This window comes from Pongo abelii, chromosome 15, assembly GCF_028885655.2.
Source record: "Pongo abelii isolate AG06213 chromosome 15, NHGRI_mPonAbe1-v2.0_pri, whole genome shotgun sequence".
Taxonomy (NCBI): domain Eukaryota; kingdom Metazoa; phylum Chordata; class Mammalia; order Primates; family Hominidae; genus Pongo; species Pongo abelii.
In genome coordinates this window covers 30,122,981-30,146,149 of record NC_072000.2, presented here as the reverse complement: position 1 = coordinate 30,146,149, position 23,169 = coordinate 30,122,981, and the positions used below count along the sequence as shown (strand labels likewise).

Genomic DNA, 23,169 nt, shown 5'->3' with positions numbered 1-23,169 from the left:
GAACATATTAAGTAGATTCTTGGAAGGTATAGAAAAGACCCAAACTTAACTTTTCACATGAAAACTATATGTTTAATGTTCCTGAGATAGGACGTATATTAAATTCTTACTTGACCTTTATAAGTAGAAAATTCTAGGCCTAGTGACGACACAAATTTTGATAATTTGACTAGAATTATCAAAATAAAGTCATGGCTCCTGTATTAGTTTGTTTTCATACTGCTATATTGAATTGCCCGAGACTGGGTAATTTATAAAGAAAAAAGGTTTAGTTGACTCACAGTTCAGCATAGTTGGGGAGGCCCCAAGAAACTTACAATCATGGTGGAAGGTGAAGGGGAAGCAAGGCACCTTCTTCACAAGGCAGACGGAAGAAGTGCTGAGTGAAGGCTAGAAGAGCCCCTTATAAAACCATCAGATGTCGTGAGAACTCACAGTCACAAGAATGGCATGGGAGAAACAGCCCTCATTATTCAATTGCCTCCACCTGGTGTCTCCCTTGACACATGGGGATTATGGGATTATGGTATTATGGGAATTACAATGCAAGATGAGATTTTGGTGGAGACACAAAGGCTAACCATATCAGCTCCTCAGTCAAATTCTGGACAAACTGTGAAAGTTTTCTTAAGTACCTGGGAGGAGGTATTTAAGAGGTTAGTTACCAAAGTGACTAGTTCCTCCTGAAAGCCGGAGACTCCAAGCACATTTGGGCCTGCAATTGCTCTCCATTCCCCCTCTATCTTCCTGACACTGAGCTTGCTTAGTCAGTGCCCACAATTGTGTAGTCCAGTGCCCTTACTATTATTCTGTTACTATTTATCTATATTAAACAATAAAAATTAAAAACATGTGTATATATATTTATTGGTTTTATTTCTCTGGTTTCTCTAGTTGAAACTTGACTGATGTATACCTAAAAAGATTTGAGACATACCAGGCAGTTGCAATACATGTATTTTATTAGGGGAGAGGTTTGAACAAAATGTAAAATAACTTTATAAGACCATCAAGGAAATTTAAATACAGATCAGATATTTGGTGATATTAAGGAGTTTTGTTAATTATTTTCAATCTAATAATAGTATTTTAGTTTTTTAAAAAAGTCTATAATACTTTTGAAGAAAAATGATGTGACAGAATTTGCTTCAAAGTATCCTGAGGTAAGGGTTACAAAGGAAACGAGATTTGTCAGTTGATAGTTTTGAATGTGGGTATATAGTACGTGGGATTCATTATACTATTTTATCTCTTTTTGAATATGTTCCACATTTTCTATAATGAGAAGGTAAAATGAAAAAAACTATTTTTTTTACTATTTTTTCTACCACTACTACAGAATTAGAACAGCTCTACTTAGTTTCTTTTTGTCTCCCTCATTCTATCATACAAATAAACACACACACACACACACACACACACACACAATCTCTGTATATATATATGCACATATACATCCACATGTAAATGGTATTTTTTAATAAGTAAGCTCAATTTGCTCTCAATTATATGAAATGATACATGGATACAATAATTTAGAATTATATGATGTAAATTACACACTCACGACTTAGCATGGTTATGACTACATAGGGAAACCAAAAGATTAAATATTAAGGAAAAATCTAGGAATGATTATGGTAATGTTTTTCACATCCAAATGGTTTATGGTAATGTATTTTTTTAATATACAAGGATGCCAATTTGTTATTGTACTTATAAACACAAATAATCTTGTTATAACTTTTTATTATTTGACCTGTAATAAACACTGGAAATAGCAAACTACATTAGAAAGGAGCCTTGACCAGAGGCATTAAAAGCTTATCCAGAAGTCAAGAAATACTATTGCTTATTTGAGTAGTAGGAAGTAAACAGATAAGAAATCTGAATAATCCATAATGCAAACTATTCCCTGATGCCATCTGTGTGTTTACTATTTATCATTTGAAGCTGTATTTCATTATATTTATAACATCTCATTTCTTATTTCTTCAATTCACTTCATCTTCCTATATACAGTATTTTTTAATGAAGGAGCTATCCTATAAAAATGATTGTTTCCATATTTAAATGTGAAAAGATACATTTAAAAATTATATTCTACCAATTCCTATGTCTATTTTTGATCTCTGGCCTTAGCTCTAGCTAAGAACATCATGAAAGGTAGAAGATGTGACAATGTACTAATTTATTACACCACAATGATGGCATAAGAGTGAACTATGATAAATAGTTCTATTATTTACACATAGAGGAATTGCAACGTCAAGTAATCTTATGAATCCACAAAATCTTATGGTTAAAATGGAAAGGTCTACAACAAAAAGTCATAGCTCTTGAGTATTATTAGGATGACCATATAATAATCTAAGTTAGGACAATTTTGAGGGTATTAACAATTGTTCTGGGACATCTGGCGTAAGCCAGGACCATTTGGGGGCAATTGGACTTGGAGTCACCCTAGGCTTTATCAGAATACAGTATATATGGTATATAGTCCAAGTGATTTAAAACTTGGTTGACAAAACATATAAATACTAGTCAATTATTGCTTTGTTAGTCTACTTTTGTAGTTCTTTTTTAAGATCGTTTTTCTTCTCCTTTTATATCTTAACATCTTTAGCTTTCATTGTTTAACTCCAGAAATTTTTCACATCCGAATGTTTTAAAAGATGCAACTATCACATTTTGAACTGTGGTTCCAAGAAAATGTATTTTCAACTGTAGATTTTAATAAGTATTATTGTTTTTAAAATGCAAAAATACAGACAGTAAGTATATTGAATATATTCTTTACATTAATCTTGTTTTCCTTTATATTTATTTTTCATTGTGCCTAATGGTACATCATCAAAATGTGTATTGCTGACTCATTTAAAAATACCTGGTAAGGTACATATTATGTACATTGATTTTGATAATATTCTTTGTCAGATTCTACAAATGGTAGAAAATATACTATTTTTTTTCAAGAAAAAGGAACTTACAGAGCATCTGTCAAGTCTCCTATTATATGGATGGGAAAATTAAAATTCTGAGAAATTAAGTCACAAAGTTAGTGCATGGAAGAGTCAGAACCAGATCATCAATTCAAGGTTCCTTTTTTAACTATTTTGAAATAATTTTAGACTTAAAGAGGAGTTGCAAATATAGTAGAAGTTATCCTGTACCCTTCACCCAGCTTCCCCTAATGTTTACATAACCATTATACAATTATTATGAAGTTCTTTTTTACTGCATTGTGTAGTCTTAGTTCAGATTTACTGCCTCTAAGTCAAGTGTGTAAAGTACGAAATGATACATTTCATAATATTTAGAAAAAGTGCTAGAAAAATTAATGATCCATTAGAAACCAAGGAAGCATATTCAGTGCCAAAGAATTTAGTATTCTTTCTAATCCTAACATATCTATTAGGATGACATATTTACAATTGGAATATTAAGATTTGGGGACTTTGAAATAGTATAGAACACATTTATATCTCTATATAAATTAGTATGAGCTTTCATACTTTTATAAACATATCCACCGATAGTGAATTTATTATTATTATTAAGTAGAGAAACATGAAAACTGTTTAATTTTTGACAAGGTAAAGTTCAATAAATAATTTTTCTATTAGTGAAATCTTAGAAAAGTATTTCTAATCAATATGTCTATTTATAGAACTTGTTATAAAAGAATTGGGATAGGTCACGTATCTTTCGGTATATATTTGCTCCTATTTTCTTTGTGCTACATTGAACAGCAACAACAAAACAATAACAACAACAAAATCAGAATACATACATTGATTCTTCATGATTTATACCTTAAAAAACTAAAAATTTGTTTGCAAAGAGCCCAGAGAAAACAAATTATTCAGGCTTTTTACACTCAGTGCTTGGTTACAGTATTTGAATTATAGAAATTATAAAGCCTTCTTTTTTTAGTACTTTAAGCTTTCCAAACTTTTTCATTATCCTTACTATTTAATTCCCAACAATACCTTGTATAACAGTCTTCTCATTTTCTTTTTCCCTAAATTTAGGTTGATACTTGTAATGAACTGGTAGAGCCTCACTCATATGTCTGTGCTCTATCATTTTAGTGCCCACTGGCCTGATTTTCCATCACCGTGGAGATGTTCTGACACTAGGAGGTATTAATGCCCCAGTGTTTCCAGCCTGTGTAAGGGCAGTGCAAATTCCAGTGGCCAGAGAAAGTGCTCAGAAAAAGATGCAGTGCTGGCAGTTGAAGACTGGCCAGCATGAATTGAGTTAATGCCACTAGGAATAGATCTCGACCAATGGCTGAAGGGAGCTAGTATATATATACCTCAGCTTTCTCACACTTCCAGTGGGATAGTTCTAGGGCTAGTGTTTTAAACTGGCTCCAAGAAAATCACAGTGAGATTAAAAACAATGACAACTTGCCTGGCAATTTACACTTTTTTTTTTTTTTTTTTTTTTTTTTTGCTTTCCTTCCCTTCCCTGCCTCACTTCCCATGTCCTAGTGTGCTTCCTGAAATTATTTCCAAAATACACTGCTTGCACTTGAATCTTTAAATCAGGGTCTGCTTCTGGTGAGACACAAATTCAGAAAATGTTTTCCCAAAGCATTCAAGAGACATTCAAGTAGTGGGAGTATTTATGTTTTGTATTATGTTTTGAGTAACATGATCGATTGTAGGAAAAGCAAGAGAATGGAGACAAAGTGAGTTTAGGGATATCTGTGGGTATCAACTATCTGTCCTTTGTCTTGAAAGCCAATCATTGTTACTGAAAATAGAAAATCTTATGTCTATGTTACTTAGCCTGAAACAGGAAGAAAACTCAATAAAGACAATAAAGACCAGGGATTTTGTTCTTCATATTAATATAATTTTCTACCATAGTTGCTTATATTTATAACTAACACAAGTTCTATGGTGTCTTAAGGTGTTATAAATATTATTAAATTGGTAGAGCTGAATTGCTTTGTTAATTAAAAAATAAAATTGTATTTCTTTTTGGAGAAAAGGTCAAATGCTTCTATTATATTTTTAAAAAGTATATTCTAACAGTTTATTTGTAGCATAAAAGGTATATCATACCAAATATTAATAAACTGAGATCTACTATACATTTTTAGTTATTCAGTTTTATTAGCTGATACAAAATGCAGAAAATGAAGGGTAAAATGTTTGTGATGTCCATTTAATCAGAATTATAGGGCTATGCAATAAGAATAATGTAGAAGTATAATTTTTTTAAAAAAACAACAAAATATACTAAAAAATGGAAGCTTAATTAGAATGTATTCTCTGATAATCTTCATTGTCCAAATTATTAATAGTTCGTAGCTGACTGATAGTTTGATGTCTGACTAGGTCTTGGGATAGTCTCTGTGATTCCTGGCATATCATACCTAAGTTACCATTCAGCATCCCATCCACATTAAAAATTATATCTACCATTTCTGGGCCCCATGGAGTGACAGGTATAATAGTATTTAAATATTAAGTCTGAAGAAAGAAATCAGAGAAGGGTCAAATAAATACTATAAGAATACAGTGTGACTTTTTTTTTAATAGCATGTATCTGTAAAGCAATTTAACTTATAAGCTCTTTTTCAACTTAATCGATGCATGGCAATGCCAAATATTTTCTAAACTTTGTTAGATATATTTTATTTTTAGAAATTTGTTAAACTAAGGTTTTCCAATTCTAACCTCAGTCTTTCTCCAATTCAAAATTACATTCTACTGAATACTTTGCTCAAGCTTTAATGTAATATGTTTGAATTATCTGTCCTTCAAATATCTTTGTCCACTGTCGTTTACTGTTTTAAAACAATCTAGTGCCAAATACCAGCCCTTTTGTAATTTTTCATTTAAAAACGTCCTTACATAATTTTGTACACTGAACACTTTGTACAATGTCTGGCATCAGCCTTTTACTATCTTGAATACCACATACTTATTCCAAACCCTTTTTCCTCATCACAGCTCCATTTGTACCCAATTGTATGTTTAATTCCTCTTTATTTTGGTCATGAAGGCTATATAGTGGTTTCCTATAACATTACACATCGGATCAAAATTTTGGACTTTGGTTAATAGACCTTTTCCAATATGCACTAACTTACCTGCTTTCCTTTTCTTTCAGCTCTCAGCATACCTTCTTCACTGATTGAGGCAAACGTGTTTTCCGTAGTCCAGATGAACTTTTAGTCCCAAACTAAACGTTAGTCTCTTCCTCATTCAGTGGACTGATATCTCTCATTGCTTAAAAAGCACCAGAAATCCCAATGCCTCCTAGATGATTCTTCTAACAAGAACGCTATGAGGAGCGTTAGCATTCCTTGCTATTGCCTATTTAATCTATCAGGAATTAAATTTTATTCTATTCACTTTGGTTATTGCCTAGATATGCATATATTCTTGGTTAGAATATCATAATTACAGTGAAGTTCCTTCTTACGCCAGCTTAGTATGAAAGCCATCTTTTTGGTTGAATTGTTGTAGTGGAAAGTATAGGGAAGGAATATCTTCATTCTATAAATCTAGTGAATATGTTTATACCTTTTTACAGCTTAGAATACATTGCCACAGTCTCTCTCGTTTGACTCCCAAGAATGGTGGAAATTGGTTGGAGTCTCAGTCCCTGTTTTGAGTGGGAGAGAATTCGGAGCTCTAATGTATTGCAATACTAAAACAGCAGCCTTTGCAGTCACGAAGACCTGAGTTTGAAATTACTACAACGTTTATAACTGCGTAACTTTGGGTAAATTTCTAGTATCTTTAAACCTAAACTACCCCATAAAATGGGGACAGTAATAACTACACGACATACTGCATGTAATTGACACAGCATGCAAAGTGGATTGTTTGCCACGTGGTAAGCCCTTAATAAATGGCAACACGTTAAGGGATTTGCCCAAGATACACTTGTAAAACAGCCTACAAGGACGAGAAACCAAGAAAGATTTCAGACTCCGAAGCCCATGCTTTTCTACTACTCTGCTTCCTAGAACACTGAGTTAATTAAACTACTAACTTGATGAACGACCTTGAGCAAAATACTTCACTGAGTCAGTTTACTCATATGTAAAATGAGGGACTTGATTTAGATAACGCCTAACGTCCTTTCAGAGTCTATTCCAGCTACATTAGATGTTTTATCCGGTGTTGTAGGGTTGACGTTCAGGTCCGTGATATGTCCAAGATCTGTATAATCATAAGCCGTGCACATGGCAATGAATTTTATTCCGACACTCGTATTTCGTTCAATATTTAGTTCTGTGTGCACACTCAGCTGTTGCCTGTCTTTAGTCTGCCTACCAGCGCCTTGTGAAGGGAAGACCCACACCTAGCTTTATTTATTTATATCCTGGCTTGTTCCCGAAAGGATTTAAGGCGACGAGTGACACTCTAAGTCCCCTAACGGTGTCACACAGTGCGATTAAGAAATCCTCTTTGGATGAAATCATCCCGTAGAAAATCGCCGATGAGTGAGATGCTAACTAATTAATGTCTTTTACCCAACTCTTAAAAATAAAAACTAATACACCTAGCAAGAAGTCCTGGAAGCATACAGTGCTGGCTCTCCCTCCAGCTCTGACGCTGTCCCACCCGTTGTCAACGGTCACTCGAATGCCCTTCTTAGACTAGCCAAAATTGTCGCCGCTCCAGTACCAGCTGGACCAAGATCCCACCCCGCCCCTTCGCTGCCCCTCATCACCCAAGTTTCCTGATTGGGAAGGGGCCCGAAGAACCTTTCTCACATTTCCACTTTATTGGCTGGCACGGCTGTCAGTAATCTCTCCTTCCCGCCTTCTAGCCTAGCGCGTTTCGTGGACCCCTTGGTTTCTGCGACAAGCCGCTTACGTTTGCCTGAGCCGTGTTGCCGGGGACCAGCGACCTTTCACCCCTCCCTTCCCACAGGAGCTCCCCGGCCCCCGCCCCCGCCCCAACCGCCGGCGCGCGTCCTCACCGCGCACGCGCTCCCCTCGCGCGCGCACACACGCTCCCTCACCCCCGCCCGCGGTGTTCCCCCTCATTCCCCAGCCGCCCCGCCGGCTGAAGCATCGGCGCTGGGAGGCGGCGGCGCTGCTGAGAGGCAGGGACCCGAGCGCGAAGTGTGTGGGAGTCTACGAACTCAACCCCTCTCTACCCTCCCCTCACAGCCACCCCCCTCCCTCCCCGCCAGCCCCCCCCAACAAGCGGGAGAAATAATGAGCGAGACCGGGCGGCAGCAGCAGCAGCGCCGAGCAGCCCAGGCAACGGCAGAACCGCTCCGGCAGCGGCGGCGGCGGCAGCACCAGCAGCGGGAGCGAGCGCAACGCTAGCGCGGCGCGGGGACCGCCGCGCTCCTTCCCGGCTCCTGCCCTTCTCTGCCGCTCGCTCCTCTCTCGGCATCCACCTCCTTCCCCTCCTCCTGCTCATTCACTCTTTCCCTCACTCTCCCCTCCTCCTCGGCTTCTCCCCGCGCCCCGCCAGCCCTCGCGCTCTCCCACTCCCTCTGCCCGTCCTCCGCGGTCCCCTCCTCCCGCTCATTCACTCGCCCCTCTCCCTTCTCCACTCTCTCCCCGTCTCCTTTCTTCTTCTTCTTTCACCCTCCGTCTCTCACACCCCCTCCATTCCCCTGTCTCCTTTCTGACACTGCACTGCAGCTGCTCCTCAGCCCTGCCCCCTCCCCAGTGAGAACAAACCAGCAACATTGCTTTTTTTCCTAAAGAGATTTATATTGATCCGATTAAAAAAAAAAAACCTTAAGAAACCCCAAACGCAAAAAAAAAAAAAAAAAAAAAAAAAAAAAAAAAAAAAAAAAGAAAAGAAAAAGCCAAAACAAAAGGGAGAACCTTCTCCCGGTAGCAGCGGCAGGAACTGCAAACATGATGGCGGCAGCTCCCATCCAGCAGAACGGGACCCACACTGGGGTTCCCATAGACCTGGACCCGCCGGACTCGCGGAAAAGGCCGCTGGAAGCCCCCCCTGAAGCCGGCAGCACCAAGAGGACCAATACGGGCGGTGGGTATCGCTTCCACCTCCCCGCTGGCCCCATCCCCCGCCGCCCGCCCCTGCCTCCCTCCCTCTCGCCGTCCTCCCTCCCTCCCTCCCTTCCGCGGCCCGGACACCTCCAGCCCGAACCCGGCGGCTCCTGCGCCCCTGCCCCGCGCCCCCTCCCCTGCACCTGCCCCGCGCCTAGGTGTCCCGGACACATTTCCATTTCTGTGTTTATCATTCATCAAAATGGCGACCAGTTTTTCGGAATAGACCTATCTTTCCATTTAATCGGTCCAGAGGTTGACCGTGTAAATATCCTAGACCTGGGCAAGAAGGTCCATTCAGGAGGAGGAGGAGGATGACCCCGGAGTGAGGTGATGGCCGCCCGAAGATGCGCGCTGCGTTTAACAGTCTGATAAAATAAATAAATAAATGGCACTTGGGTAGCGGATTGCGAATGATTGGGGCGCCGGAGAGTTTTTCCTCTCTCCATCCTCTTGCTTTGGGCCACAAGTAGTATGCAAAATCTTGATAAGTGCATGCCGTTACCGCACTTAGATTGTCGGTGCAAATATTTCATTGATTTTTTTTCAGGGGGGTGCATACGAGGGTGGGGGTGTCTGGAACGGTGACTTGTTAGTTAACATCCTGCGCTTCCTTGGAAGATGAGTTTTAACGGGACCGATATCGCTTCTTCATTTGCACTGGAGTCATCTTAACAATGCACCCAATGCATCGAAGCAGAGGTGAATTTATCTCCAGCATATGCATTGTAGACGGATGGGGGTCTTTTGAGTGGCACACCGCAACATTTGGAACATTCATTCACATTAAGAAAGCTGGATTTACCGGGGTGTCTCCTGTATAAGATGTGATCAAGTTGACGGAAATTAAAGTTTGTGGAGTTGGCTTTATTTTCTAAAACATTTCATTTTATTTTTCCTGGTTCTTCCAACCCCTCTCTGTTTTAAAAGTTGTGATTATTTTGGGAAAGGAACATTATCTGTTTTGTCACTTTTAAGCGTATTTAATATAAATGACTCCTAAGCTTTTTAGTATTGGCAAAATTCTTCTTAAGGTCCTTTAATTAATGAGCTTAAACGAGATCACGGTAGACTAAGAAGTGCTAAAGAAATGCACTAGGATTAGTTAGATTTGCCAGTCCACCACACTGAGTTATTTCCTGGCAGTTATTGAAGACTTGGAATACACCCCACAGTTTGGGTGGATTATTTGGTAGGAGAATGGTTGTTTTGCGGACTTTAAGTAGGATATAGGCAATGGCTAATTGTAGTCCTTATGTGTCTGCTAATGACAAATAAATATAGCTCATCACTATTTACAGTCCTGGGCTTTTCTTCTTTTTCAATATGTTAAGTGAAGGTTTGTCATCTTATAAACCTCTGAAGTTTTGTTAAAGGGTCAGTTCATTTCATTTTGCCACAGATAGAATTGGAAGATTTCCATGTTTGGAATAACAACTGGAATTTAGTCATCAGTTTTTACAGTGCTGCAAAATAATAGAATATGTTCTTATTTTAATTCCAAGCTTGAAAGTATAAATCCTATAAAATGGGAAACATTTTGTACATATTTGTTTTTCAGTGTAATTGGCTTATTTTCATTCTCAAAAAATGTTTAACTTCATATTTCCTGCAGTGATATACCCAGTGCTTTACTTGCTGTTTTTCTCTCTTGAGGGTGGAGAGGGGATACAAAGTTTGAAATACTGTGTTAACCGAGTATATTTCTTTGCATTTTTCAGAAGACGGCCAGTATTTTCTAAAGGTTCTCATACCTAGTTATGCTGCTGGATCTATAATTGGGAAGGGAGGACAGACAATTGTTCAGTTGCAAAAAGAAACTGGAGCCACCATCAAGCTGTCTAAGTCCAAAGATTTTTACCCAGGTAGGTGCAATGGTGAAGAGATTGTTTGATGAGCTCCCCACAGGAAAGAAAGATCTACCTGTGTTGTGTGCTGTCTTGAAAGAATTTTTAAACAATAATGGAGACTTTATTTAGATAACTGCTTTATTGGAATATATTGTGGAAAAATTTTCAGATTATTTCTATTGTTGATTATGCCTTTTTCCTATAATTGTTGTACCGTGTATGTGAATTAGACCAGTTGCAAGATGATTCGGGTATTTCTGAATAATTCTTATTAGCAAAAAAACTCAAAAATTTAAAGATAGAAACCTGGACAGCTGGCATCAGGAAATAGGGTTCTTCTGAAGTTTTCAGACATCATTGTAATGACAATTAGCTTAGAGTGAATTCAGAAGAGGGGGGTAGGGAGGCTTCTTAAAGAATGGACCATTTACTTCTGAATCCATTATGTACCTCTTTCTGCTTCATTGCTTTGTTTGTTGGCCTTGGAGTGAAGTAAAGAGGACAAGTGTTGCCTCTTCAGATTTTTTAAATATTGCAGTTTTAATGCAATTGATATAAGGAAATTTATACTGTTATGCAAGAAGTAAAATAATGCTTCAGAATTCATGTTAACTTAAGAGCTAAATTTGATTAAATATGTTGACAGTTAGTGTAGTACAGTACCCTACTGGAATATGGGAAGTTTCCTTGGTGGTATAAATTTTTTGTTTTTTACTTTCAAGTATGCCTTTTTAAGTATTAAATAGTTCTGCATGTCCATCTTTTTCTATTTTTTTTCTTACATTTTGCTAATCACTATATGTATTTTAGGTTTAAGGGAAAAGTCTCTGTAATTGAGTAGTACATTTCCTAGATAAAACATTATCAGCTGATTTGCTTTTATTTAAATCTAGCTTTCCGTGATTTTTTTAAAGGTTATTTTATCTTTATGGCTATCAAAAACGTTAATTCAGTGCTGAGGGAACCAATACTGCTTTAATTTTTTTCTTCCTGGTGGAAAAGAAAAGCTGATTTGCTTTCAGTGATCTAATTCAGTAAGAGTTCTTTAATACAGCAAAGACATCTGGCATGAATGTAAGCAGAACATTTGGAGGACTTCTTTTTCATAGCCAATCACTTGGTGTTAGAAATGGACCATTATACTGGATAAGAAGGTTTTAGAATGGTTGAAACTATCATTTAGTTTTACAAATTAAATGTAGTATTTTTTGTAAACATTAAACTTATTAAACTAAAAAGTAATATATTAGACACGATGTTCCTCTAAAGTTTGTTTCCTATGAGTGTAGTTTTGCAGATGGCTTTCCTTGTCTCTGAAACTTTCCTTATGCATTAAGAAAGTTTGCTAACATATTCACATTCATATGTTTAAAAGGTATATTATGATTAAAAAAAATCAATGTGGAATTGTGAAAACCCTTAGTACAAATAAAAGCACTCAAAAGAGCTTGATTGCAGAATTAATAACGTGATAGTTCTAGGAAAAGAGCTGCAATGGTAAATTAAATTCACTGTCAATAGATGAAAATGAAATAGCTTTTTTGCATTATACATGAGGTGGTATCAGATGTGCAGGGATGTTACAGAAAATTGGTGTTTATCAAGGATATTCCAAATAGTAAATTAAATGCCTTTTCATTTGAATATAGTTTATTTTCAGTGGGTTGGAAAGGGTGCACTGAGAATTGGAGCTTTTGTTTTTAGTCCACTTAGTTGTACATTTTTTGCTTATTACATTGAAATTGATTATTTTATTTATAGTTCTGAGGCATGTTATTTGTATAGAGCAAGAATATCTGCTGGAAAAAAATGGAAAGCTGGAATGCGTTGAATAAAATTTTGTGTGTGTGGTGACGTAACCTGATCAAATGTGAGTTGAAATGTTGGATAAAAGAAGGCTATACTTTGCCGGTAACAGGTGGAAACCAATCACACAGTGTGGAATCAATTTTAAGGATAAAATAAAGCCTTGTAGTTTATAAGAAGCTTAAAGAATTCTGAACAGTTTGTATTAAAATACAGTTTTAACTAGGTTATTACCTGTTTGGACAGATAATCTCTTTGCTTCAGATAGACTTTAATTTTAATAGTCTTTCTCTTCGCACTTGACCACAAGTCTGCAGAATAATTTTAAGATCCCGGTATTCTTCAACATAGCCTCTGAGCGCTTTTCAATTTCTCTTACTCAGATGTACGTAAGGGACACTTACCTTGCACATCTCAGATGAACTAAATTATAGACTGTGATCATATCACCAAGTTATAAAGAATTTCTTAGAGGATTAATGAAATCATTTGGAAGCCCGTTTTTGTGTCTTTCATACATATATGAAGTTCTTAAAGCTATATATATGTATATTTATGACTGTCATAATCTACTAGAACAAATATGCCTAATGTTTATTTCATGAAGCCCCTTTTCTGTTTCTCATTTGGTAAGAGCATATTTGGGGAAAAGTCTACTTTAGTTGTATAACCTAATGGATTTTCTCAAATTACCTAAGTTTTTAAGCAGAATGTAATTGTGTTTGTAAGGTTTAGTTAAAATACTAGTGTGTTTTCGGAAACTTTCTTCAGGATGTGTAACACAGAATACAGACAAACTCTGGGGACATTTTAATACATTTTAACTCAAATGATAGGTACTTTAAAAAAATTACAGCCAATATAATTTCCTTGTATGCTTATTTGTTTTTCTTATTTCTTTTGAAAATATCTTAAGCAACCCTGCCTTTATGAGTAATTTTTAAAATTATAGTTGAAATGAAACAACATTTTTGTACATTAATTAATTTGAGAATTTGTGCAGCTGGATATTGCATTGTGTTTTTCAGTGTCATGTATTAAATAACAAACTTGAGAAAATTGTGTGATGAGGAATTGTAAAATGTATTCTTCAATTACTGCAATCAGATAAAATGATCTACAAGTAGATCATTTTTGCTGTACTACATAATCCATTTATCTGTTTTACAAAATCAAATCTTACAGAGTACTGACTTAATTCTGGTGGTTTAGGAATATACCTTTTTTTTTCTTACATGATTAGAGCAAGCCAATTTGATTTATTTATATATCTTTTTATAACTAGGTTATAGCAAGTTACCTTGTAGTAAAAAACAGCTTTCTTGGTTTGAGGAATATATTATTGTATGCCTTTTCAGAGTGACGATAGTTTATTTTTATTCTTTTATTTGGCATAAGGATATGTTTGGTTTTTGTTAATAATCATATTGGTTTTATCTGTAAAAATTATTTAAGGGATGGTTCAGGTAGGTAATCCGAAAAACTTACTGCATGCATTATTGGTTGGAGATGATAACGGATGTATGCAATAAATATTTTCATGTATTCCTTAGATTTTAGAACATATCATAGTATACTTATTTTTATTCTATTATATGGTATTTGTTATATCAGTCAAACAGAATCCTTCATTATAGTATTGGAATCTGTCTATTTTACACTGTTTTTTATATTTGTCATTATAAAACTAGGATCACATTTAATAAAAAATATTTCCTTTTATGGTTCTTAATTTAAAATTTGAAATTGTTATTTGTTTATTCATTATATTTCAGTTTTTCTTACTGTCCAAATTGGGTGGTGCTTTTTTAAAAAAACACAAACCATTATACATTTTTTTAAATCATAAAAGAGCAGAATGTAAGTGAAATTTTTTTGTAGGGAAGGAAAGACCCAACATTGCTTTTATTTTGAAAAGGGGAAAATATAGTGGCCAAATTAAACTTTAGAACTGGAATTGTTTAATTATGATAATTTTTTGCAAATCAGAGGCAATAATGAATTTAAAACATTATTTCTGTTTACATCATTGAAGGAAGAGTATTATGATATTGATAGTACATATGAATGTGAATCTCTTACAGCTTCTAAAAGTTGCAGTCTGTACTTTGATCTTAGATGCAAAGAATATTGGACATTTGTTGGAATATATTTTAAGGCAAAATTAGTGACAAATAGAACTGTAACAAGTAGAGAAAATAAAATAGTATAATTTCCAACATTGTTGGGTGGGTTTAATAGGATAGTTATCATTACACTAGGTTATACTTTTGATTTTAGTATTATCAAAGAGTTGCTGACACATAACATGTTTTTCCTTGAATCTTAAAGTTGTAATGTTTATTTGACACACTACCTATTGTTAGGGTTACTTTTATCTTTTATCTCTATATCTACAGTTGAAGGAGAAACATAATCTTTTACTTGAACATTAGTATCTCTGAAAATTTGCTGTATTTTGGTTTAATTATTTTAATACTTTATTTTCTTATTTAAGCAATAGGAAATCTTAACATATGAAGGAACATTACTGGCTAGCGCGATCTATATTAACATTACAGTTTCCAAAAGATACGATTTTATTCTCATCTTGTGTACGCAAATGTTTTGTGGGGTTTTTAGAAAGATGAATTAGCACTAAAAATTTTAGCTATACATTTTATTTGATTCCTTTTTGTATCATTTTGATGTTGACAGAGTAAGTTATAAGACATCATTATTTATAGTGTTGGTGTTTTCATGAATCATATACACAATGTCACTTTGAAATTTGCTTTTTGATGCTTTCTGGGCTTTGGAAAAACAGCTCATTTAAAATTTGTGTCATTGTAATTATCTAACAACATTGCCTTGCAAATACTACCCCAAAGGATTTCAGGAATAGTTTAAGCATAGTGAATACAGTTGGTGATATAATTCACTACTTATGTATTGAAGATGTTTCATACAGCAAGAGGAAAAATGATCTGTGTCTTGAAAATGCTAAGGAGTATGTGATATCACTAAAAACTTGACTGACAACCATCAGTGAAAAACTTATGTATTTTATAGTTGTATTGTTTGGGAGTTTTTTGCTCTGGCTTCAGGGAATTAATTTTTTTTAAAAATTATTAAGTGACACAAATGACATTTATTGACTACATATTATGCTACTTGTTAACTAAATTTCAGCACCTAATAAACATTTTTAACCATAGAATTTTTAACTATAGAGTCTCAGTTGTGTCCAGTTTAGTGGAGCTATATTTTAAAACACAACTTTTGTGAGTAAGTGCTGCTTTTCAAAATAAAACTGGGGGGACGAAGGTGGGAGATTTGTGCTTGATTGCCATCTCATTTCCATCTTTGGATACAGCGTTAGCATAAAGTTAAACAACATCTGCAGAGATCTGACTGACAAACATCTCTCTGGGACTCATCATTGCAGCCTGCAGCAGGTGCATTCAGCTTTGCAGTCTTTTCCAAAAAGAGGTTAGTTTGTTTTAACATTTATCAGTAGACCAGTGGGAGCATGTGACTAGAGAGAAGAGGTTAGTTGTCACTTGTTCAGTACTGGAATACTACAGGTAATTGGACTGGACTGGTGGGAACTGCAACAGTGTGTATCTCACATTGCACTGCAGCTGCTATGGAGCTTAATTAACCTGACCCTCAGAGACTGAAGTGTCATGGTATAAAACGCAACATGCAAGGAATGAAGTAGTGCTTTTCAGTACTTTCTGATGCTTGGGTTGATGAAGTTTCCATTTTCTTCATTTTATTCTTTAAAGATATGGCATCAGCTTTCCTATGTCTTTAATATGGAAATATTTTCAACTACATTGATTTTTCATGAAACTGATAGAATGTACATAAAACAAGGATAGGGTCTTTAGGTATAGAAATAACCAAAAAATAACCTTAAGTGAGAAGCATTTACATTTCACTATTCCACCAGTACATATGTAAAACATGAGTAAGTGGAAATAAGTGGAAGTACTTGGTATTTCTTAATATATTATCTCAGATTAATATTTATTTTTCTTAGGAAGTTAAAAAAATGTAAAATTTAAGTTGTATCTTTTTAGAATATTGATGGCTTTGGCAAGTAAACTTTGCAGAGTAGTTTGAAGTGTTCCAACAAACAGGACAGGTGTAGCATATTAAAAATTTTTTAAGATTTTGAACTTAATGAATTCTACTGAAATGTTTCCCACATTTAATTACAAGTAAATTAAAATTTAGTCAAAATCTCAAAAAATTAGTGTGTCATTTATTTCTGTTGTTTTTAATTTCTCAATCTGTTTGAAGTATTGACTTCGCGTATGCATCTGTGACATATATACAAGTTTCTTGTGTGTTCTAATAGTATTCCCAGTGAATATAGATATCTTATCACAGTCCTGTCCATTAATCAGCCCTTAAATAGAAAATATATTCAAAGGTAAAAATACATTTAAACAAAATCTGGCAAAGTCTGTACTATCTTAAAATAATTTGGAATGTAAAAACCATTTTAAGTCTTTGTAAAGCAGTTTTATAGCTTTGACTTTTCTATTAAATTTACTAATCTGAATTTTTTGGTATCCATTGAATATAATTTATTTACCAAAGAGTAGTTAAGTTTCGGAGTTTGCACATATTTTTTTTCTGTTTTTTTTTTTTTTGTAAACTATGTATTTTTCCTAAAGGAATATTTACCAGTATTGGTAATAACTGTTTCATACTGAAGATACTGCTTGAGAAGAAAATAATTTTTACTTTAATTATGAATAGTTGGAATTTATTGGTAATTATAGTAGTTAAAAGAAATAAGATTAAAACTATGCTATCTAGAGGTCAAGAGATTCATTCCAGTACTTTAAAACATAAATTATTTTATTCTCTTTTGACATGATTAACTATTTTTAATCAATTCTTTTCAATATAAAAATACTTTAAAATTTCATATATATACTTTTACCGTGATTTTTAAATTTTTGTTTAATAAGACATTGAATAAGAACAAACATTTTAAGACTGCAAAGTAAAAAAGATAATTATTTACACTGATGAACTTTTTGAGATATTTTCAGTATTTTCCAAGTTTCACACCACTGTATGGATATCCAAATCTTGATCATGAAAACACCTACTATCTCCACTCCATCACTGATTTTTTGCTGCTTCCTGCAGGGCCTGTCATAGCATTGTTGACAGGAACAGATGAAAAATGAAATTAATGTCTTGAGGTTTTTAACAGCAAAATGATTAAGGTAAGATTATTTGGTGTGGAAAATAAAACATTTTTTTCCATTTTTCAATGAATTTTATTCAATAGGTTATACTTAAAATTGATGTTATATTTTTCTTTTTTATTTCAAGACCTGTTTTATGTCTTACTGATGTTCAATATATTTCTAATTTCTGATAAACTGTATTGCAGACTCAGTAATTTAAAAATTTTAGATGGTAGTGTTTTTTTACCTTCCTTGTGAAACTGAGCATACTTTTCGAAGTTCTGTGGAACAACTTTTCAGTTCATTTTAAAGATGTTTGAGAATAGTTATACTCTCATGGCTCCATAATTTTACTCACAGTGTAAGTTTTCAGAGAAGTTTGTTAATTAAAAAGATTTCAAATCCTGCATTTCTTCTAGGATATGATAGAAGTTTACTTAGTTAGTTCTAAAAAATCATTCTGATTTTAAAGAAGATTGTCTTAATTTAAATTGTTAATAATTTGCTGCTGTAGAAAATACACTGGACTGAGACTGTATTTTAAGATCTAATCTGGGGGGAAGGGCAGAATAGAACCAATAGTAGTGCATTTCAGTAACACAGAATAGTAGGTAATAGGGTACCTACTATTTTAAAAAAAACATGTTTTTGTTTTCTTTTTATGTTGCTAAATATTTTAGAAGAACTGTAGCTTTTTAATTTTGGTCATATTAATTCTTGAAATACCTGGTTTTAAAGTGGTTAGTGTTGGAGGTAAGTAAGCTCTTACTGGGAGAGCTCATTCACATACTTAGTCCTTAATTATTCTTTGGATAACCCATGTTTTTATTTTTCTGTGATGATGATTTCTTTAAAAAGTGGTGAAGGTAATTTTTTTTAAAACTTGGTTTCATTCTTAAATGTGAAGTCTGCCTGGAAGCGTTCTCTTTAATTATTATGCATATTTATCAGATGCTTCCTGTAAACCCTGGTGTAGGCAGCTATTTGGTAATCATTACTTAGAATTATTAGAATGTATCTTTTCTCCCTTCCAGGAATATAGGCATACTTTGCTTTACTCTGAGAAATTTTGCTTTGCTATTTTCTCCTTAGATTTTTGTTTTGCTATTTTCACCTTAGATTTTTCTTTTTCTTTTTTTTTTTTTAATTGTAGCATCCCTGTTAAAGATTTAGGACAACACTTAGGAATAGCTAAGAGACTTTTTATTTAAAAGGTTTGGAGAAATCATAGAGTTGTGGAAATAGATCAAAGTGATGAAGTTCAGATGATCTCTTCTAAAACTTTCATTTAACAGTTGAGAAAACCAAGGTACCAAGAGATAAGTGATTTATGTAAGGTTTCTCTAATGCCAGTAATTGTCCTGTAGCTTTGAAATGTGTTTTCTGAGTTTGTGGTGCAATTGTAGTAGGTACTTCATTTTCTTGTTTTGTTCTACTTTTTTTTTCCCTCCCTTCTGGATGTGACTCTGAGGAAGTAAGTCCTTACCTCCTCTCTCTCCTAGTCTTAAAATGAATATATGTTCTTTAAAAACAAAAAAAAACAAAAAAAACTGAGATGATGGCCCAGTGGTTATTTTGCCATTATTATTATTATTTTAGTTCATGTGCTGCACTGAAGGAACATAGGCAGGGTGCTCTTTGGTCATTAGCAAATTTCTTTTAGAAAAGGATATCATAGGTTATATTGCCTGGAGCATGTTGCCTGGTCATTTTCTCTCTTCCCTTAATTATACTGTTTGAAAGTGGCAGTGTTTTTATGGTGATTAGATTTCTGCAGCATTGTTACTTTTCTTCATTTGTACTTTTTTTTTTCTTGCTTTCATCATTCCCTAGCTATACTTCTACATTTTAATTTTTGGTTAGAGTATTGACTTTCATTAAAAAAGTAGGCTTTCTAAATTAAATTGTGTTTTCAAGAATTATTTTAATAATATATGTATTTTCCATGTTTTTATGACTTTTATAAAAACTTCCCTAAGTATAGCGTATTTGGGTGAATATTCATAACCTTTGGTTCAACAGATAAATACCATGATTAAAAAATAAGCATGAGGCTAATTGTAAGGCAACATAAGTAAAAATGTAGCTGTATTGTCCAGTAATCATTAATTTGAAAACATCACTGTTTTCTCCTTTTTGGCTATTCATTTCATTAAATTGGTCTACTCAGTTAATTAGAATTCTGATACTATTTTCATTGTATTATAGGCTTAAGGACTACGTTCTAATGTAATCATAAAAGTACTTAATGTGATTTTGAAGACTTTTCCTTCTACAGTGTTAAATTAAAACAAAAACTCTTTTGTGATAGTCCTTACTCACATCAGTTGAGTAATTGGATTAAGGTCCACTGATGTGGGGAATTTATGGCATCCTTCTTGCCTGCTGTGTATTTAACATACAGCCCAATTGTTTAATCATAGGTGGCACTGGAAATTTAAATGAATGTATGAGTGAATGACTGAATGAACAATTTGAGATTTCTTCTGTGAAGTGCTCATGGAATACCAATACAGTGGATATAGAAGGCAGTGCATCTTTAGTTTTTCATTACACTTCTAGTTTACTTTAATAATGAATTTAGAAATTTAAATGAAAAGAAATGCATAGAAGTGTTAGGGTAGGTATTGGCTAGGTACAGTGGAGTATGACGGGAATTTTGCATTCTGTTTAGCATGCTATCCTGTGTGAAAGAAACTGAAATCCGGTATTGCGGAGAGTATGTTAAAGCCACCTCTGAAATGAAGACCACCTTTAAAATAACTTAAGCAACATGAGTTTAAGATTTAGTTATTAATAAAGTAATTAAAAGTATATATATATTACAAGATTTTATAGCTGTATCACATTGTAGTTTATTTATGGCCACATGGCCATATGTTCAGTAAGGAAAAAGACCAATCGTGATTTTTCTTGAGTACTAACCATCAAATTAAAGTGACATATTAGAAGTATGCTTACTAAGTATTTTGTTTATAATATAGTATGTTCTTCTCCAACGATAGTGGGGAAGTTAACATGTGAATTTGTTGGGGGAGGTTACATTGTTACATTGAGAAACTGGACAATTTACTTTTCTAATGTGCCAAGAAAAAAAACATAAGTTCCACTCTACTATACAGCTGTATAGTAGAGTGGAACTTATTTGCTTATAGTTTGACTAACTTAAATATCAAGGTATTAGTATATGTTACTTTATTTGAAATTAAAATTTTAGGGAAGTTATTGAGTTTGGGATATTTCGGAGTCTTTACATACTTTGTAAATATATGCAATTTAAAGAGATACATGAAATAAGAGTGTTTTTCTTGTATTAATACATTGTTTGATTTTTATCATAGTAAACCAGTGAAACATCTAAGATTTAATAGATACACTCTTTCATACCTTGTGATTAGTCTTCCACATTTTTGTAAATTTTATTTATATTTTAAAAAGTGATGGAGAACAGTGGTTTAAAATAACCGTATCATAGTGTTTCTTGTCTGTTTCCACGTGCCCTTCTTTGCCATGGATTTTAAGTTTTATGAACATTAGTGGGCTTTGTTGGGGTTAGAACTAAGTATACAATGCCCTAAAATCTTAGATGGATACCAGGTTATAAGTTTGATAACTGTATAATGGAGAATTATATCTAGAAGTTGAAATTATCTCTGTTAGTGTCAGGGTCTTGGGAGGAGGGGTTAGACTTCGAAGACGACTTCGAAGAGGAGCTGACAAGGGTTTTGGGGACTGAATTTTAATTTGCTTGGTGAACAAAGGTGGAAAGTCATTTGAGGCATATATAGGCATAAAGATGTGCAAAAATTCTGTTATATTCTGGGGTCTAAAAGTAGTTTGGTATTGATTGGATAAAAAGTGGATATTGCTGTTGGTGTGGGTGTCAGTGGTGGTAGGAGGGCACTATAGATATCTGTACAGGTAAGAGACAATCTAGTGCATATGAAAAAGAAGAAAAGCCTGGCTGAAAAATATTCATCCTAGATATATTCGTTAGCAAGAATTTTTTTAAATCTACATCTGCTGTGTGTCTGTAAAATGACTGACAGTGGTACTGTAATTAAAAAATATATATTTATGTAAATATAGTGACACTTATAGTCTGGCGGATGGATTGCCCAGTTGTTCAAAAGTATAATTGAGTATTAGATTGGATTCTGGCTTTCTGCTTAGGAAATAGAAATAGAATTTTGTAAAGACCCAATTTACTTAGAAAGGAAAAGGCAAAGGGAGAGATGGGGCAACTAGAAATACAGAAAAGAGATGTTAAGAAATGTGAGTTGTGTTTAAGCAGTTATGTGCCAAGTATGGAAGGAAAAAAAGGTGGAGGGCAGTTAGTGAATGACAGATGTCTATGAAGAATGTTTTGCTATATGTGGGGAAGATCTTTAACTAGTTTGCTTTTGATTCATAGCAGTTCAGATCATATGTAAGAAAAAATGTTTCTTGTTTCTTAAATTCATTCAATATGTAGGCCTTTCTTGCTTTCTTAGCATATGAAAATATATACTTATTTCTAATTGAATAAACATGAGTGATTTATACAGTGTGTGTGTGTGTGTGTGTGAATTTGATGCTGTTCAAACACTAAGGTATATTGTCAAAACATTGTTATGCTATGTCAGTGAAAATTAAAACTTACTATTTATTAGTGGATTCTCTGTTATGTAATTTTTTTGCTTGAATTTTTGTTGATTATTGAGATAAAGCGGGATTTTTCATCATTTATAAGTATTTCACATAAAAATCAATCTTAATTAATACCCTTATCAAATTCAGATGAATTTTTAAAAGTCTGAAAAATATGGTACTGTTTTTTCATTTAGAAAATGAGATTAAAAATCTATCTTGCATTTTATACTGATTTGTGCAATTATTGGCTACTTGTGTAGAGAAACATTAAAAAATTGAACAGCTGAAGTGACATTAAGCAACAGATGGGGATTTAAAATAAAAATATTCACTGTGTAATCTTTATTTAAGTGCTATTCATAATCAGTAATACCAGTTGTGTAACTCAAGGTTGAATTCAGTATAAAAAAGGAAGCATAAGAAAAGTCCCATTTCCTTAAAATTGATATCTATATTATGGTATGATTTCATGATTTGTTTATAAAGTGAGAAATAATCTAGCTAAGAGTTGCATATGTGTTTTTTTGCAGGTCAAATTCAATTCTTTTTGAGAAAAATTTTGAAGAAATTTTGAATTATTTCAAAATAATATTTGAATTTAACATATTTTACTATTTCTGCCTTTAAAATGATATTCTATTTTGTATTTTAGCTTATCTTCTCAAGT

General features: G+C 34.0%; 1 protein-coding gene and 1 long non-coding RNA gene across 8 annotated transcripts in view; one reads left to right on the top strand and one right to left on the bottom strand.

The window, feature by feature from the left end:
- LOC129049728 (uncharacterized) overlaps window positions 1-7,740 on the bottom strand; it is a 67,425-nt gene extending 59,685 nt beyond the window's left edge. For both annotated transcript variants that reach the window (XR_008513011.2, XR_008513012.2), the window contains exon 1: window positions 6,113-7,740. This is a non-coding gene — a long non-coding RNA (uncharacterized LOC129049728). The remainder of the gene's footprint in view (window positions 1-6,112) is intronic.
- Window positions 7,741-8,825: 1,085 nt separating this feature from the next.
- Window positions 8,826-23,169, top strand: part of NOVA1 (NOVA alternative splicing regulator 1) — a 148,519-nt gene continuing 134,175 nt past the window's right edge. For 3 of the 6 annotated variants that reach the window (XM_054529950.2, XM_002824634.5, XM_009248999.4), the window contains exons 1-2: window positions 8,826-8,996; window positions 10,738-10,881. In XM_054529950.2, coding sequence (XP_054385925.1) covers window positions 8,861-8,996; window positions 10,738-10,881 — 280 coding nt within the window. In that variant the 5' untranslated portion in view covers window positions 8,826-8,860. Of the gene's footprint in view, window positions 8,997-9,087; window positions 9,719-10,737; window positions 10,882-23,169 lie in introns of those variants that run through there. The other 3 variants (XM_054529953.2, XM_054529952.2, XM_054529955.2) reach the window with 3 other exon arrangements.